Source organism: Filicampus tigris, chromosome 8 (assembly GCF_054856515.1).
Source record: "Filicampus tigris isolate MCC_2025a chromosome 8, RoL_Ftig_1.0, whole genome shotgun sequence".
NCBI classification, from domain to species: Eukaryota; Metazoa; Chordata; class Actinopteri; order Syngnathiformes; family Syngnathidae; genus Filicampus; species Filicampus tigris.
In genome coordinates, this window is record NC_141224.1 from 15,383,128 (window position 1) to 15,402,533 (window position 19,406).

General features: G+C 39.2%; 1 protein-coding gene across 6 annotated transcripts in view; it reads left to right on the forward strand.

The window, feature by feature from the left end:
- LOC147143902 (protein MTSS 1-like) overlaps positions 1-19,406 on the forward strand; it is a 36,117-nt gene that overhangs the window by 1,324 nt on the left and 15,387 nt on the right. For all 6 annotated transcript variants that reach the window (XM_086038636.1, XM_086038639.1, XM_086038635.1 and 3 more), the window contains exons 2-3: positions 1,551-1,612; positions 5,405-5,478. In XM_086038636.1, the coding sequence (XP_085894762.1) occupies positions 1,551-1,612; positions 5,405-5,478 (136 nt within the window). The remainder of the gene's footprint in view (positions 1-1,550; positions 1,613-5,404; positions 5,479-19,406) is intronic.

The window sequence follows — 19,406 nt, forward strand, 5'->3', positions numbered from 1 at the left end:
ATTCACAGGGCCAGGAGGACAAAGTAGAATAAAACATTGGATTTCATAACTGGTCCTTTGTCAGCAATAACCTCAACCGAAGGTTGCCTGTAGTTGGAGATCAGACATGCACATGAATTTTGGACCATTACTCTCAACAAAACAGTTGCAGTTTAGCAAGATTCCTGGAATGTCTGCTGTGAATAGCTCTCTTAAGGTCATGTCACCGTATCTCAATCGAGTTGAGGTCAAGATTTAATGTATCAACTTGTATAAAGCTGGAAAATATTTCAAGTTATAGTATAGTATCTCTAAAATTCTTGATAGTCATCAGTCCACAATTTTTCTATAAATGGAGAAAATTCAACATTGTGGCATCTCTCCCAAGGAGTGGCCATCCTGTAAAGATGACTGTAAGAGCACAGTGCAGAAGGCTCAATGAGATTTAAAAAAAATAAATAAATACAAATCAAACTAACAAAGAAAAACAACAGAACCAGCAGAAGACTTAACAAAAATCACTGGCACATTCCAACATCTCTCCTAACTAATCTACCATATGCAAATAATTAAACAAGCAGGGTCTCATGGGAGAACACCAAAGAGGAACCCTTTGCTGTTCTAAAAAAAACATTGCTGCACATTTGAAGTTTGCGAAAGAGTTCTTGGATGTTGTTGCACAGCACTACTGGCATAATCATTTGTGGACAGATAAAGCCAAAGTTGGATTGTTTGGGAGGAACACACAATGCCATGTGTGGAGGCAAAAATTGCGCAGCACACAAACAGCAAGAGCTTATCCCAACTGAAGTGTGGTGGAGAGAGCATCATGGTATGCTTTGGAATGCATTAGAAATCACAAGGGAAGTTAAGGATTGAAATAGAAATTAAATAGGCACAAAAGAAGGTGGCCAAAGTCAATTAGTCCATGTTTTTTTTTTTTTTTTAAGTATCTAATTCCTAGCATCTATTTATTTTTGGGACGCGTCATACAGTAAGTGATGTAATGTGGATAGAGAGAAGTCAGAGGACGGGGAGAGCTTCAGTCATTGTTGGGTGTAATGTTTGACAGCATAACATAACATTCCTAAGGTAGTTGACAGTAGTAGCACATCACTGGCAAACATTTGGTCAAGCCCTCACTCTTTATCTTGCGCGCTTCCACTGCTGTGTTCCATTTCAGAGTCTGCAGGCTCCTCTGAACACCACTTTTACTGCCATAGTTTAGATTAAACTATTTTGAGCCAGAGACCTCAATTAGGTAAATTTAGAGTCCCATTAGGTGCTGGGCTCATTATGACATAGTATTAATAGTTTTGCTGTGAGGGGACTTTGCCCAAAGAAGCCAGTGACCCATTTTGCAGCCTACAGGACATGATGGTAAATATCGGTGTTCATAATTGTTCTAATCTTTTTAAACGTAAAAATCATCATTTGCGATTAAAATAATTTGTTTGGGGAACAATTAGCTCGTCTCAGCCCTCTCGGCACCTGCACATTGTCAAATGTTATGTAACTGGCCATTGTGAAATCTGTCTTGATTACAACATTAATTTTGTTCTCCTTCACAGAGTGGCTACCCGATTTGGGAGGATTTCATCAACAAGGCAGGCAAACTGCAGTCACAGCTCAGGTGAGCTTTTGCTTACGCAACACATTTGCATGATTATGATGGGCTAGTGACCTTCAGTGAATCAATGACTCACAAATGTCCCCTTTTTATATTCAGAAATAGTAATCCTATTGAAAATGGAATGTTGCCTTCCAAATAAAGTTATAATATGTCATTTGACCAACAAGCATTGTCAGTTTAAATAAGCCAGAATCTCTCAACGTCCTTTCTGCCCATCCTGTCCGTCCATCCCTCAGTCTAAATTGTCTTCTTCAGGCTGTAAATTTGCGCACCTCCTGCCAGTCTTCTGCTAACTACGGCCGCCAATTCTCGCCACTTCTCTTGGCCGGTTTTAAGTGGCCACGTGTCAATAGACAAACATCTTACGACAGCTGAGATAAAAGCTTATTGTTCTCCAAGTACTGTAACTGCGGCTGTCCTGCAGTCTGGAATATTTCTTTGATTAACAGTGCACGGCAGATCCCTTGCCGTATAAATGTCCACGTGTTCCGGGACAGACTCATAGTGACAGCTGTATAAAGGCTCAGGGACTTAACAATAGCATCTAGAAGCCACACAGGGTTCCATTCATCTGTTTTCTCAGTGTTGCAACTGATTCATGGTGATATGTTATTCGACTGTTACCATCATTTAGGGGTTAAATATGTGACCCTGTCATACTTAAACTCAGGGGAGCATTTGTGCTCTTGTTGCTAATGACTGCCTATTTGACAGTAAGGTGTCTGCCGGTCTGTGCACTGTGCCAGTGTTAAAAGTAGATTGGACCACTGACCGTTCGGGTGAAAAGGTTATTTGGACCAATGTACCTGAGTAGTTGTCGCAATTAAAGAGAGGAATGAGGTTCTAACAATGTAAATTGTTGTGATTTGTACTACTAATTCCATAGAAACAACATAGCATGAAGACTTGTGATGAACGCACTTACTAAGTAGTGTCATCCGATAGACGTTAGGTCAGCTAGATGAATCAGTTTCAAGCGTCGTTTTCACACATTTTAAGTGTGTTAAAATGAAATAAAAATCTATTTGTATGTACGTACACCACTCTCGTACAAGACAAAAAGAATCGAGAGGAATAGCCTTTTAATACGGACAATCCAAGTCATGAGAGCAGCGCTATTTATAGTCCGACTGTTGTGGTATTTCCAACTTTGCCCCGATTACTGGACTTAAACTCTACCGTAGGCTGCAGTAGTTGTGCCAGCTGTACTGATGTTGTTTATTCTGGATAGTTTACAAGTGTCGAGATCGATCACTACCAGTGCACTACTTACTTGCCCTAATGGTAAACCACTATACAGCCTTTTTGGTCTTCTTTAATGTTTTCTATAGCCACTTCCAATTTGGCAAAAGTAGTGGTTTTGACCACGGCAGAGCCGCCCCCACACCCCATCCACCCATGATGGAGCTCTGTAATCTGTTGTGGGACTGGGTTACATAAAGGGACACACACATGGTAAAACACAAACACACCCACCTTCCCGCTTTGGCTCAGATAAGTGGCTAGCCAGCAGTGCTTGTGGCATGTGTCTATGCATGTGTGTAATGATGTCCTTGGGGTACTGCTCTGTAATTTAGCCCCTCTGCACCCCTCTCACAAAGCACCTAGGAAATCAAGCAATTATAGTGTTCAGCCATTTTTTTGGTCCAACTATGGTGTTTTCCCCCCTCCTACTCATTTTGGTTTGAAATATGGTGAAGAATAAAGGCTAGCTGATTTCTAATCATGGTCTCTTTTGGTCTGTTTGCTGATTGATGCAGCTGTATCGAGACTAAGAATTTGCTCTTGTTTAGACTTCATTTGGAAAAAGAAAGACCCCCTCAATACAGCAATAAAATCAGTTTGAGCTTGTTTATTTCCAAAGGATACAGACAGACATTATATTCAATGTGGCATAATATCTAAGATGCATACAATGGCTAAAGTACAGTTGACATACAGTATACTGTATACTCATCTCAAAATTGTTGGAATTTAGTGTCTCAAAAGTGGTGTTAAATTCACCCTCTTTCCAGGATTCAAATCAACCACAGCTCCATTCCAGTTTCTGCTGCACTAAGAATAGATAGTGGCAGCAGCACTCAATGTGTCATTGTCAAAGGCACCACGGTCTAAGGGGAGTGGAGGCCATGGAAGAATATTTATAAGATGATGATTCTTCTAGTGAGGGAAATCCTCATTTTTTCAAATGTATTTATTTATTTTATGAATGAAACGCTGATCAGACTTCTTGAGAGCACTCAATTCATGAGTACATACTATAGTATTGTAGCTCCTCCAGTGCCAGTGCTGTGCTTGAAATAGAAAGGAATCTGTGTGCCCAATTGCCCATGTTTTTTTTTATTTTTTATGGTCAAGCCACACCCATGATTTCTTTTGGTAAACCCTGCCCTCAAACTGCTTATTTGCCAATATTAAATTTTCATGAGCTATTTGCGCGATGAGAAAAGTGGTATGCTGTCATTGGTTGCATACATGAATCTTCAGGCATTTTTGGCACTTAAACTGAATTCTGGAACTCAGTTCTTTACAGTATGCGTTTTGTTCTGTCTGTCTTGTGGTTGACCCTTTGAGATATAATCTACTGCAGCAATAGTAAAAACTGTAATGTTATGGAAAGTCCCCAGTTTGCTAGTATTCTGTTGGACCCCAAAAGTAAACACGTGTTGACAAATCAAGGCATTGCACAAACATGTTGCACTGTTGCATTACAATGTGAATTAAATTCTTTGTTTATTGCTGACTTAATAAATGTTGATGCAGTGAGCGCTCATTAAAAATATGCCCTTCCCGCATCATTTTGTTTCGATATTTAGTTTTTCTTTTTTTAAATGTTGTAGTTTTCACAGAATCCATAATAATGTCGTTATCGTTCGTTCCTTCTATTCCATTCCTTGAATCCTTGAAAACTCAACTTTAAATATAATTTAAAAGAACTTAAAAATAAATGAGTAACATAACAAACAAATAATATAGCAATATAATAGCAATTATAAAAATAAATAGCAGCTGTTCCTGCTGTGCGCACGTTGGCCTCTTAGGGAGGGGCAGTGTGGTGCCGTGCATGAATGGGGTACACACTTACAGTGGAATAAGAAGAGTAGAAGAAGAAAGTTGGGATTGAGCTCAATTAATAGAACTTGTCTTTCATAGGGTGGCAAGAATAAGTTCCTTTCCTGTGTGTTTGTGTTCCTAAAGCATTTGTGTGTGAATATTTGTTATTTGAAGTAATGTCACTCTCTGAAGTTGATGCTAATTTCCCATTAGCATGCCACAGGATTTCACATTGACTTTTGCATTAGCAAAGGTGATATTTTTTAAAACAAAGCATGTGTTGTATTCAAAAATACAATGTGTGTAATTCTATTTCTTGTGTGTTTAGTTTTACAATATACTCCAACTGGGGTATTATTTACCACTCGGCTTACACCAGTTACCAAGTAGCAATAAGCCACTCTTCCTTGCACCACCTGCACCACAAAATGATCTTAAAGAAACATGGCCGCAACCTGCAGTAGCAATGGCAGACAAGATTTGGCCAAATATTGAATTTTAACCGGTGCATGTAAACTGGGACTTCACAGAAAAGCGTGAAAAAGTGGAGCATGGACTATGTCAGTCACCTGATTAATTTGTGCACGCACACACTGTCAGTGTATGTTGGTTACCCAATCAACAGCACCACTACTGAGGCTACTAGTGTGTTGAAAAAAAATAGGATGCTTGTCCTGTAGGGAATTGATCAGTAAGTGTTTTATGTAACTGAAGCTCTTTTATCTTTTCCTCTTCTAGAGCCACAGTGGTCGCCTTGGCTGCCTTTTCGGATGCCTTTCAGAAAGTGGCTGACCTGGCAACAAACTCAAGAGGTAGGAATCCAGTTGCCATTTAGCAGGTGTTTTGGTGAAGGGAACTTCAAATTAAACATGTTCTCAGCAGTTCTGAATCAGCTAACACATACATATTAACCAGTTTAAGTTGTCCAGTGCGCCGTAGTGGTATTACAGTCATCATTGTGCTGTTTGTAGCACCAGAGTTGGCTTTGTTTTGACCCTGCTCCTTACCTGGACTTAAACTCAGCTGCATCTGAACAATCAGACAAATATTCCTTTGTGTGTGTGTGTTTGTGAGTGAGCCAGCATTGACTCTCCTCTAAATCCCTTGACTCTAAATAGGAGATGTCACAGGCACATTCATCATCTTACCTGCTGATGTGGAAATGACTGATTGAGCTTCGGTCCTCTCTTTCGGTTCCTTGATTTAGTGCCATTCGGTCACTGTTATTATCTACTGGCTCTTTTGTCGCTCTCCCGTTATATATTTTTGCGTGCATGCGTGCGCCTATGCGTGTGTATACCTAATTGGCTTGCTGCTTAATACTCAGACTTGTTGTAACCTTCGCTAAGACAGTTTCTCAAAGTTTTCTATCAAAATTGTCTTTTTGAAGGGGACAGAACAATAATTACCTGTAGCTGACAGGGGAAAGAGATCCATACATTTTTTTCCAATTTCATCTCCAACCCCACAGCCCTACAAAATATACCGTTTTAAGAATCTTTTACAGATAAAAGTATTTATGGTAATAGTCTAGTCTGACGTATTACTTGTATGACAAGTGAGACTTGGACGTAACTGCAGTCTCACTGGTCACCAAAGCTCATTGCTCTATTGGAATCTAAAAAGCATTTGTCATTGTGCATGTAATAGATCTCTTGGTGTGGTTCAGTGAAGATCTCAAATGTTTGCCCTCTTCATACATTGTTCACCATGTGTGTGCATGTGTGGGTGCATGCCTGCTCTATGTGAGCTTGTTACCCGTAGAATTGATATGATTAGCATCTCCTTGGATTGGGTCCTTCTCTACTGGCTCGTCAAAGTCAGCCGTAGCCTGCTAGGTGACAGGAAAATGGATGATGACCTTTCTTGCGTACTCTCCTCTTTGTCTTCCGGTACTAAATCAACTGATCCACATTGTTCCACTGCCCCGTCACCTTGGTGTAGCTGTATCAAGGTTACGACACTTATTTGGGGCAGCTAAACACACCCTTCAATGGTTGACAGGTAATTGTCACAACTAAAATGTAATGGGGAAAAAAACACAAGACACATTTTGTTAAACAATGTTAAGGGCCCCATCCTAAACTGTACCATGGCCTGCAGGATTGGACCGCGTTGGGAAAATGAAACATAACCAAATAGTCGGCAGAACATTTATCAATCCTCACAGCCACCAGCCGCCTTTTGTAGTTGTTGCTGTAAAGCCGTCACGTTGTAAAGATTGACATTTGATCTATTGATTCTGCCGACTTTGATATGGGACAGCCTTTGGTCTGTTCAGTTTATAGTTTTAAAGAACTTTAAATGAATGTAATTACTGTTGCACTCATATCAGAAAGCTGAGATGCATTTATCATTTTCCAGCAGACTGTGTGGGTTCTGTTAAAACTTGAACTTTGATGGACTTTCATTGGAATAGACAATGTTAAATTGGGGGAATATGGTATTTAAATTTTTTTCATATTGCTTTCAATGTGTGTACCTGAAATTTTTAAAAACCTTTGCTAAAGCAATTCGACAAAGCGATATATCGCTTTTTTTAACAATACAATTTGATAAGACAAAGGCAACTTCGATATGATATTTTGATACAGTAACTCTTTTGTAAATAAACCTATACAAATTAAAAGTAACTCAAAATAAACATTTTCTTTCCATTGGAATTTATTTTAAAACCGACTCAGCTTTGCTGATTCCAAAATGGAAAAATAAGCAACATTGATATCAGAACAAGCAAGTTCTCTTAGTATTCTAGCATAAACAAAGTGCAACAGAACAAGCTAGTTCTCTTTTTTTACACACTAACTTATCTTATCAGAATAAGATGTTCTTCTTTTTATGCATTAAAACGTCAATGTAAACAAACCCTATTGATAAAGTGCTTCATATATCTGAAATTTGTGGAACTGTTTCTTACACATTTCACAAACATCTATCTTTGTCGAATATTTGTTTCTTTACTGTCCAGTGTCCACTATGTGCCAAAAGCATTCTATATTGCATTTCCAAATTTACAGGCAATGATCCAGCACAATAATCCACCCAAAAATCCCTGTTGTTTAGCCTGTGGTGACCTTGTAAATACAACACCTACTCCTGGTTTAGTCCGTCTTTCATCGCTTATTTTTGGTGTGAGCACAAACAAATCTCATTTGCAATTAATGCGATGGATTTGTCAGATTATTTTATGCCATATGAAATATTGATTCAGTAAGGAAACTCATGGTCTTCTTGCAAATCTTTTGGTGTTTACTCATTTGTATTGAGCACTCTAGTGTGTCAGCAATGCACTTGCACCCACAGCTGGTTTTGTTTTTAATTATGCAAGCCTTATTGATAATATGGTGTTTTTCACGACAAAAAATCCATCCATCCATCCATCCATCCACCCATCCATTATCTATACCGCTTATCCTCACAAGGGTCACAGAGGTGTTGGAGCCTATCCCAGCTGTCATCGGGCAGTAGGCGGGCTACACCCTGAACTGGTTGCCAGCCAATCGCAGGGCACACAGAGACAAACAAACAACCGCACTCACAATCACACCTACGGGCAATTTAGAGTGTCCAGTCAACTTACCACGCATGTTTTTAGAATGTGGGAGGAAACCGGAGTACCCGGGGAAAACCCACGCAGGCACGGGGAGAACATACAAACTACACACAGGAAGGCGGGGGCCAGAATTGAACCCACCACCTCTGAACTGTGAGGCGGACGTGCTAACCAGTCGTCCACCATGCTGCCCACTACAAAAAATGGTTTCTCTAAATGTATGCTGTAGTTTTAAAAAGACGAGGTGCATAAGAAAAATCCGTGTATGCAGAGATGCTAGGGATGTCACAATATCGGCAATATCGGCAATATCGTGATATCGCGATATTAAAATTGCCACAATATATAGTCGTCATGTTGTGATATTAATAGCAGCAAATCGGTTTGAAAGTCCAAGTTGTTTTCCATTTGTCCAGTAATAGCACCCGCTGGTGGTTAGTTTATTAGTGCAGTTTAATTTGATGCCACCTATGTTTAAGACCCATGCTAATCGCCAGTAGGAAGGAGCCCATGACTGGCCAAGCCTATTTCTTTGTGAATGTTGTTATTATGTACAAAAACAGAATATTGTGATTTTTTTTTTTTCAGCTTTTATACGGTATTGTGAGCTTTTTATGTATTGCCAACCTCCCCACAATATCATGATAACTAGCGTAATGAATCGAAATTCAATTACGATCTCGATTAATACACTCCACGATTACAAAATTGGCGTAATCGTAAAAAACTGATTATTAATACTAACTTTGAGTTGTTTAGAGGCATGCGCACACGAGTTACTCCGTCGCGCCGCCCTCTCCAAGCTACCTAGCGAGCCAGCCAGCCCACACCCCGCACCCAGCAAGTCACACTGCACACGCTCCTAATCAACGTTTTAACAGAGTAACAGACCTAAAAATGGCACAAGACCCGCCACAAGAATGACTTATTTGACAAATCTTATCTAAACTTATGACAAATCGCTTATTTGGTTACATTTTGGGTTTGCCGTGGAAGACGGCGAGCAAAGGCGTAGAAAGTGCAAGTTGTCTCTGCATCCACCGGCAACACAACAAATCTACTCAACCATCGTTTGGTTTACGATGATGTTATGATACACAAAAGCTAGAAAACACAGAGTTAGATTTGGCGTCATCTGCAACGCAAATCTCAGTCGTTGAAACACTGAACGCAGCAACCCCCACCCATCAACATCGGAGAGACACAAAAAGATAACAGAATCTATTGCCCGGACAAGGCTTGCAAATATTCAGGGCACAGACTCCATTTTGCAATCGGCACGAGAGATTTATTATAAATAACATATCTTTTGCAAATATACACTACTTTTACTAGCACAAAAATAGAAAGCATGCTAAACATGATTACTGTGACTTAAGTTAAAGTTCTTGTGTAATCTATAATATGAATTCAATTCAATTTTTTGTGTTCATTTTTGTTTCAAATTGCTTCAAATGCAATTTGCAAACATATTATTGGTCATTATATTGCAATACAGTTTATATATGGCCTACTGTAATTTAGAAGTATTGTATAGATTACGTACTAGTATGGAACAGTCAACATGTAAATTAGTTTGACCCAATCAGCATATTAAATTTATAATTTATCAGACAAAAATTACTTTAACTTTGTTTTCTATGTGTAAATATTACTTTAAAAACAAAACGAAAAAAGGCTCCAGACGAAGGTCTAAATGTATAGATGAATAGCATGTGTGTTAGTCTGTCAAAATTGGCATTTTACTCCAAGCAGTTTACTAACTGGCAATTTATAAGTGCAAAGCAAGTTAACTTGTTTGTTTATACAAGGAAATCATATTTTAATTTAGACATTTACACTTTAATTTTTATTTTTTAATAATTAATTCAATCAATGTTGTTGGGTCCAAAACGAACGTAAATGATTACAGTGTTTCAAAGGATTTTGTCTTAATATTTTTTACATGTTTAAACCTGTTCTTGTTTTGTAGCAAAAAATGATCGTGATTTCAATTATTACCAAAATAATCGAGATTAATATTTTTTTCATCATGGAGCAGCCCTATCGTGAGGTTCCTATCGTGATATTATCGTATCGTGACATTTGGATATCGTGACGTCCCTAAGAGATGCACAATTTTACAATTCACATGACAAACACTCTTTCAGGTTAATTGTGTTGTGCTTAATGAGGGCCCATATTAGGCAAAAGGTCTTGCAGAGCAGACATGGGAAAGTTGAGTTAATATACACTAATAGCTCAGAGTTCATTAAATGTGGATGAGGAACAGCAGGGTAGAAACCCGTAAAAGGCATATAAAAGGTTAGTAATGAGTGTGTGTCTACCTGAACTCCATACAGTCTTTGATTCCGAAAGAGTCAAAAGGGGCCAAAACAGTGAACATTACACCCCACATATGCATGTAGACATGTATGGAGCATGCCATGATGAACATACAAAGTAATATAATCAGTCCTTTTGCGCAGTGACATATGTTTCTGTGCACTCTGTGACCATAGAGCTATATGGGAAAAAAAGAAAAGGGCCTTCCCTCTATGCTCTGCTCAATTCATGGCTTGGATTCTATTACAGAGCAGCCTCATATCCTGAACTAGTCCACTGCCTCAATGCCTCCTTTGAAAAGTCTGCCCTCTTTTTCACTTTTAGCCTGAGCGCGTACGTCGTCTGTCCTCGATCCCGCTTAGAATCTCGTTCTCTGTACAACTTCCGTGCATGGCTCTGAATCAAGTCTCTGTTCTCCCCGTTTGACATGACCCCATCCTGTGAAACTTACAAATCACTGGAGCCAGCAATTACACCATCTATAATAGTCAAAAACACACTCAGCCATAAATTTACGAGGTCTTTGACAAGTACAAGCTTGCACAACCTTGTGTGCACCCTCAAGCACCATCGCATTTGATTAATATGCGTCAAATATAAACGTATAGGTTTTTTTTTAAATGCATACACTAAAATGCTTAGATTTATTTCCTTTTGACACATTTTAATGGCTCATTTAATAACTAGGCCTGTCACAATACCACATTTTTTAGGACGATATATATTTCCAGAAACTATCACAATGCGTTTTTATGCCCCAATTGTTTGATACGATTAGAGCATAATAATAAGGCAACATGCTTTTTAAGAGCAATTAACTTTCTCTCCGCGATCATCTGGCTTGAATCCAAAAATGTTGCCGCTGTAGCATTAGGCTTTGGAACTAATTCCAATTATGCCACTGAACTTTGTGTAGTTTTACAACTGCAGCCGTGTGCGTGTGTGTATGCGTGTGTGCGTGTGTGCGTGGGGGTGTGTGTGTGTGTGTGTGTTAGAGTCCTATCTACCACATTTGGCTGACAGGAGAGAGAATGAAGCTGCGTAAATGACAATTTATACAATGTGGAATGTGTCGACTTTATTTATCGAACGATAAGTCGATATAGTAGTTATGACAGGCGTAATAATAAGACTAAAAATGATGTTATATTAGGTAATACCACATTTGTGTCATTTGACAAATTGACTTAATACATACCTTAGCCTTGAGTGATTCCGCAGCCCTCTGTTACAACATGAACAACTACTACTACTACAGATGAGCTCCAAAATGTCGTTGTCATGGAGTTAAGGGACACTAAAGTTTGTGTGTGCATGTGTGCTCAAAACAAGTACCAACATTTTTTTTTTTTTTTATCACACAGGAAAGTCGGCTAAACAACCTCGAGTCAGAGAATTGAAAGAATCATTGCTGCATGTGCGTGTCACCAATGACGTTTGTGGGTGTTGTCTGTGTTTGCACTCTGTTTTTACTTCAACATTAACCTGGTCAAACCAGTGAGTCGTGTCAGGAAAGCGGTCTTAAGTCCCCATGCTTTCTAAATTTGTTTTCCTTTCTTTAACAAGTAATGCTCAACATTTGCAGTGAAGCCCACAGTCCCGTGAGACCTTTGGCCGCCAGCCAACAATCCAAGCTCTGTTCTATTACTACCATGTAGGCTCTTGCATTCTCACACTAGGTTTCATAGATATGGTGCTGCTACCTTACATGACCTCGACTCAAACCCAAATAGAGCGCGAGCATTAATCTGGCCATCGTCGGTGTGATGACTTTGGCTTTCATACGGACAACAATGAAAGACTTCATATTTTTCTGTGGCTCCTTTCTCACTTCATCACGCACAATCTGTCTTTTATTTTCTGACGTTCTACAGTGTTTTCTTTCTTCTTTGTATTGGCATGTCCGTCTACAGTAATGCTTGCCAAGCCAGGTGTTCATCAGCTGGTCTGTCAAGCAACACTATACTGTTATTTGCTTCATCTTAAGGAACTGTAAGCCAAAGAGGTAGAAGATGGATTTGGGGGGTGGATTGTTTGGGGACTTGACATTGGATTAACCTTAACACAGTCATTAATATATTCAGGTAACATCACTGGGATGCCATCAGACTGTTGCTGTGTGACAGTGCTAGAGATCTTTCACATTTGAACTGGTGCGGTACCAATGTCCGATACCTGGAGATGGATACTGGTGCTTAATGGTGTGAATTTTTGGTACTTATGTGTTTTTTTTTTTGGTGGTAATAAATATTCATTTAAATTAATGGAATCACAAAATATTTCAATTTAACAACTGTTTTCAATCGATAAACTGTGACAAATAACAAGACAACATTAACAAACCCTGATTTAAACCATTTAAAGAATTGAATAACTTCATAGTTTTTTGGGAAATTGTACAGTAGTTATCAGCATTAAAGCTGCTCAGTTAGCGAGTTGACTTGTTCCGATTGTTCTTTGTCGTGCCATAGACACTTCATGAAACCCTCTGAATGAATGATGTGCTTGTGTGAAGACTGTGTGTGTATGTGGGCGGGTGGAGGATGTGGGGTGATGCCGTGTTGGATAATGTCACCGCACTTGCTCATTGACAATATCATTGGCACACACACGCACAAAGGCACACATGGTGGGTGTAATCTGCTGGTCATTATTTTGAACAAGGCAGTCTTGTGCTGTACTTTGAAACTGCTCAGTGTCGTCTGTTTATTTGGTTTTAATTATCACCAGTAGGTACGGGCAGACTACCGGTTTGACCGTTTGCCATACACTCTAAATGGTAAATGGCTGTCACTTGTATAGCGCTTTTCCACCTATTAAGGCCCTCAAGGCGCTTCACACTGAGTTCACATTCATCGACTGATCAGAAGCAACTGGGGGTTCAGTATCTCGCTCAAGGATACTTCCACATGGTCACAATGGCCGAGGATCGATCTCACAACCTCTGGGCTGGGAAACGGACACTCTACCACTGAGCCATGCCGCCCCATTAAAAACAACTAAAAACAGTTCTGTTGAAAACAACGCAATTTTGGGTCAACAATGAACTGATCCACTAGTTGGGTCAATTTGACCCACCTTCTTGCTTTGTTTTGTCCGAAACAGACCAATTTTGTGGGTTGTTTTGTACAAAAATACTAATTTTGGGGGTTCTTTCTGCAGAAAACAACCCCAAAAATTGGGTTTCAAAAGTTGGGTCAAATTGACCCAATTTTGACCCAAAATTGTTTTTCTTTTTAACCCATTTGTTTTTAGAGTTGTCCATCACTGGTAATAAGCTTTTCTTTTGTTTTTTGAGGGGACTTGCAAGTAGCTAGAATATAATTGGCTGCTCCCATGGATGCCATTTTGCTATGTCCATTTATGTGTGTTAATTTTTTATTTTTTTTTTAAACGCATGATGCCAGCGGGTACAATTGATAGCCTGCTGGTCTATTCTAAAAAATAGCTCACCAGTGATGGGACACTGACTGAATAAGAACCATTAAAACAGAAGAAGAATGTTTATATGTATTTATTATTTACTTACTTACTTACGTACTGTACTTTCTGGACTATAAGACGCTACTTTTTTCTGCTCTTTCTGCACCCTGCTGCTGTGACGAGGGTTGTTTATGAATTTTTACTGACGAGCTTCAAGCCGTCAAAAGATTGCCCATAGTCTCGTCACCGCGGACCAATGAAATTACGTACAGAACACGTCACAGTAATGAAACTGTCCGAGTCTACCCACATACTGAATATTCATCAGCTATTTGCGGTTGGTATGTGCACGCATGAAGGAGAGATAAATGCGGAAGTATATATTAATATACTGTAAAAGTTTAAAACAAAAACAAAAAAACAAAAAAAAACATCATTTGTGTGACCTCTTTCTTTGCAAATACATTATAACGTGGAGACCCGCGGCTATTAATCCGAAGCAGCCAATGTACCGGTATGTACAATTTGTTTTTATGGCTAAATTTAGCTGTTGTGGCTTTTAATCAGGTGCGTCGTTTTGTAGTCCGAAACATTTATTTCGGTCCTGACTTTGCGTATACTGCGTATACTACCACTATAACAGAAATATGACAAATATTTTGGTGATTGCCAATGCTGTTCATTTAGGGCAGCTGTCACATAAAGCCTACACTGGATTGTGGTATAATACACCTTCAACTGCACTACCCTTATTCATGTCTATTTACTGTATAAGATTACACTTGGTAGTAGATCACAATGCACTCGTGCTAGCTTAATTGCTACCCATCCATTGCATCTGCTGGTAAGGAAAATGAAGAACATTAAGCCTGAAAGGGAGGTCGTAGGGATTGAGCTGTTCATTAATTTGCTCAGCGAAATTGCCATTTGTCAGATATCTTTTCTTGTTTGTCTGTGCTCTCAAGACCTCGTTAGCATTCAAACTGCAAAACCACACATAGGTGGAAAAGTCAAATGACTCTTTGCTGTCTTCTTTACTCCCCCTTCACAAATAACTTTACACCTTAAACTTAGTCTTATGGTGCCTTCTTTTTTCTTTTTTACTTGCCTTTTTCGTACATTGTGTGACCACTGTATATTTAAATGCGTATAAATTACTTTTCATAAAAATGAACCACAAAATGAGCTACAGTCACCTCCATGGCATTTAATTTTGTCACAAAAACTGTACTTTTAATACAACTCTTGTGCTTTAACCTCGTATCCCCCTCCTCCTTTTCCTCTTCTGTCAACAGCTGTTGATAGATGTGTTTGGACAGTTTTTTGCATGTCAGCACCCGTCGGTTTGCAGCAGGTGAGTCCGCGCGTGTGCGTAAGCTTGCCCACAGCGGTTCTTTTGTGGCTTCCCACTGAGGCTAGACATTGTGACTATGGAGTGTATTGGATGCCAGAGTAAGACCGCTAAGGAAGCTGTCTGTCTGTCTGTCTGTCTGTCTGTCATCTGATCTATTAAGAGAGTGACACATCAGTCCCCCACCATTCAGGACAACTGATAGAACAGGCTATTATTTTAAAAGACTGTGAAGAATGTGCCCATTGATCGGCTTGCACCTCTGCTTTTGGCTCTTCTGGTCTTCCAGTCACGGAATTGTACTCAAAATCTGGCAAAGTCTTACCTTTGTTTTGAGTAGCATCTCCTGCCTTTTTTTAAAAAAAAATTTATTTTATTTTTTTTTTGAAAACCTTTCAGACTAAATATTTTATATGGCATACGATATCACGGATGATGGCCATTTATTACAAATGAGAACTGCCAATGTATAAACTAATTTGATTCTAAGAAATGAATGAAATGTTGCAGCTTTGCAAAAACAAGTACACCACACACCAGTGAAGGTATACAAAAGCTACATTTTAGAATTATTTTAGAACATTTCAATAATAGATGAGGCATCATTGAAAATGTCTTGTTTTTCTTGTTTACTGAGCAATTCGATCCAAAAGGAAAAACAGAAAATTGCTTTTACACATACACGATGAGAACTATATCATTGTGAATACATTTGTCTGTCATACTGACGGTCTGATTACACAGGCACATAAATCAGTGAATGAAACCCAATCCATTAACAGTGCTGTGTGGGTGGCTCAATCTGGACATGCCATCCGCTCCAAAAGGAAAGTGTGTAGTGGCAGGGAGATCCAATCGACGGCCTGGGGGCCATTTGTGCACAGCCTCCCATTTTTCAACCACAACAGTACACGCTGTACTAAAAATAACATTTGACCTTGCCTGCTATGCAAAAAAAAAAAGGGTGGTGGCGAGCATAAGAAGCTGTAACAAATAGTTTGTAGTAAAGCTTTTCTAGATATGATGTAAGACTTCTTACTAATTTTCTTACTAAACTAAAACTAAAGTAACATTCCATTTAATAAAGATAATCAAGTTTCAGAGGCAAAAAAAGTTTTACTCCACTTTCTACTCCGTGTCAAGGTCTGATTTGTGAACTTGTTATAATAGTGATCATCAAGCAAATGTTTGAAAAATGGTCAGCTTCCTGCAGATTGTTCTTATTTTGGCCCTGAATGTGGAGATTGGATTCTGCTGCTACGCTGTGCAGGCGTACCTTCTTGTACCTCTCCACTCTCTCTCCCTGCCGTGCACAGAAGCTGCTGCAGCTGGTGGGCAGGCTTTCTTTATAGCGTCGCTTTCGTTCCAAAAACTTCAGCTTCCTAATAGCATAACCACTTGCAGTTTTCATTTTCCGGGAAACCACTGGGCTGTTTTCCTGAAAGACAAAAAACCAAAAACAAAGATACTTGAAATACGTGGCGCACCGTGCGAGTGTCACAACTGAAAGCAACTGAGCATTCTGCTTGGATGTCAGGAAGCATAGTTTGTGAACTAGGATCTGATTGTTTTTTCGATGCATCGTTCGGCGTATTAAAAAGATTCTGAATCGATTCATAGGTATTAATAATCGATATTTAAAGTTTCAATAAAAAAACTAAAAGCACGGGCAAGTGATTAGGTGCGTTTGTACGTCAGATGTCTGTGCTATGCTAAGCCAATATGTGACAAGATAGCGGAACAAGCAAAACCTCATGTGAGCACAGCAAAGTCAAAGTATGGAATTTAAATCATTGCTCTTCCTTGAGTTTTTTGTTTTTAAAAAGGTACCAGTGTTTTGCATGGACTATAAATGTAAGCCGATGTACTGATGCACCGGAATCGATACATTGCCAGTTACATTCATGTTTGTTTGCGTACTTAATAACATTCAGTGACACTGCTTCTTTCTCACTCCTGTAAGTCAACGTCCTTGCCACTGTGGGAGGCGGGACTCACACACACACCCACATACACACACACACACACCCAAACGCACACTTTCAGAGAGATGGTGTGAATAGCATTGAAGCAGGGAGAATGAAAGAATTAGCTTACTGCCGACGGCTGTACAATTACAGAAAGTTGAGCGGCAAGAGCAGAATTCCGACTCCGCTCACATTAAGATCTCGGTATGTCACATTTGTATGGGGAAAGTCACAACACCATTTAAAACACAACCATCCCACCCAGTTTCTTTAGCTGGGAAAAAAACTTGTGCAAAAAGCAGGGGGGAAAAAAGTCGATCGATGGTTTGTATCATGAAAAACTCACAAACTGGGGCACTCACAATATATTATTGCATGATGGATTACTTTTTGCATACATTCAGTTAAAGTTTTTCCAAGTGGTACAGTTTTCTGTGGCAGAAAAATAAAAACTGCAATGTTTTCTATGAAAAGAATATTTAGATACAGCCTGCCACAAAAATGTGTTTTTGTTTTCACAGATAGGCGCTGTATTTGCAGTAAGCAAAACATACTATTGTTTTAACATTCCTGCTGCATTTTCCACAGACATGCCTAAGTGTACTACAGTGGAACCTCTAAGCAGACTGCTATTGTTCTGGGATGCTGGCTGACCTCTGAATTTGAAACATGGTGTTTACCATCAGAAATAATGGCAAAAAGCAGTTCCTGCATCAAAACAGTTGCATAATTACCGCTAAACCTCAATTAACCGTATAGTATCGGATAGTAACATTTAACCATTCCGAACTTTCATTACGTTAACCACTGTAGCATTAAGCGTAAAAATGGCACTCACCCATAACTTTGATGATGCACAATTAATGAGATGACTGATATGGAGAGGGAAAGATGGTGTTCATGACCTCACATACTGTCAAGACTACGAGAGAACAGTGACCTTTCTGTCATTATCATTAAATATGGTCAACTACTGTATTGACCAGGCTGGATTGAGATTGCATGCCAACAACAGTGACATCGAAGTGACTCAGCAGCACTGCAGTCTTAATTGTACAGGACATGCACCGGCAAGACAGACAGCGGCGCTGTGATGTCGGGGGTCGGTCAATTGAAAAAAAAAAGATTCAAATATTGCTCACTTTCTAGTGTATATTCTGTCCCTCTTTTTTTTCTTCCTGTCAATTTATTGTTAACCCTAATGTAACAGATGTTTGCATACACCCTTCTTCATTTTTAATCATATAAAATGCATAAAAAATGTACAACGGTTCATCAGTAGTGCAGAGGTTTACCATTTTGAAAAAGTGGAGGCCATCATGAAGACAATCATGTTAATTCTTCAACCATCTTATGTTAGTGCGGCCTTCATTTTCCCTCCAGCTCTCTAATTAGTTAGCCAACAGAGTACTGTACCTCAGTCCAGCTGGGTGAGTATTTGTGCGTACGTTTGAATCCAGCTGTACGGTCTCCAGCCTCTTATCAGTGTAACCGCTACCCCTCAGTTAACAGCAAACATCTGTTGCTCTACACACTGCTGGGATTAAAACAACCTCTGTGTTCGCTGAGAAGCTCAAATTGAATGCTTTCTTAAATATCTGGCCATAATTTACCCATCACTCCAACCAGGTCAAAACCCACGACCCCCCGGCAATTTGTCTTTTACTATTTTTAGCTTTTACTTAGGGGTATGCTGTTCATCTCTCCACAAAAGACGATTCGATACGGTTTTCGATATGCAAAATGATTTAAGGACGGTTGGATTTCAAAGTAGAATGATTACGATTCGATTCGATGTAGTATGGCTCAGTTCGATAGTGTATGATGCAATTACTTTTTTGTTGTTATTTTACACACATTTCAACAATTTGTCAACACTGTAAATGTGCCAATTCCTTCTAAGATACATCCCTCCAATAAAAGATGAGTCGATACGTTTCTCGATACATTTCAAAGTGGAACGATTCGGTTCGATTCGATGCACTCGCACCTTTTGAATCAAAAAATGTTTTTCTGGTTCAAACCATTTTTTATTACACCGCTGATTTTACTCTATAATTGAATGTGCTTTATACACATGCTGTATTACAAAAAGTGTTTTTTATTATGAATAAGAAAATT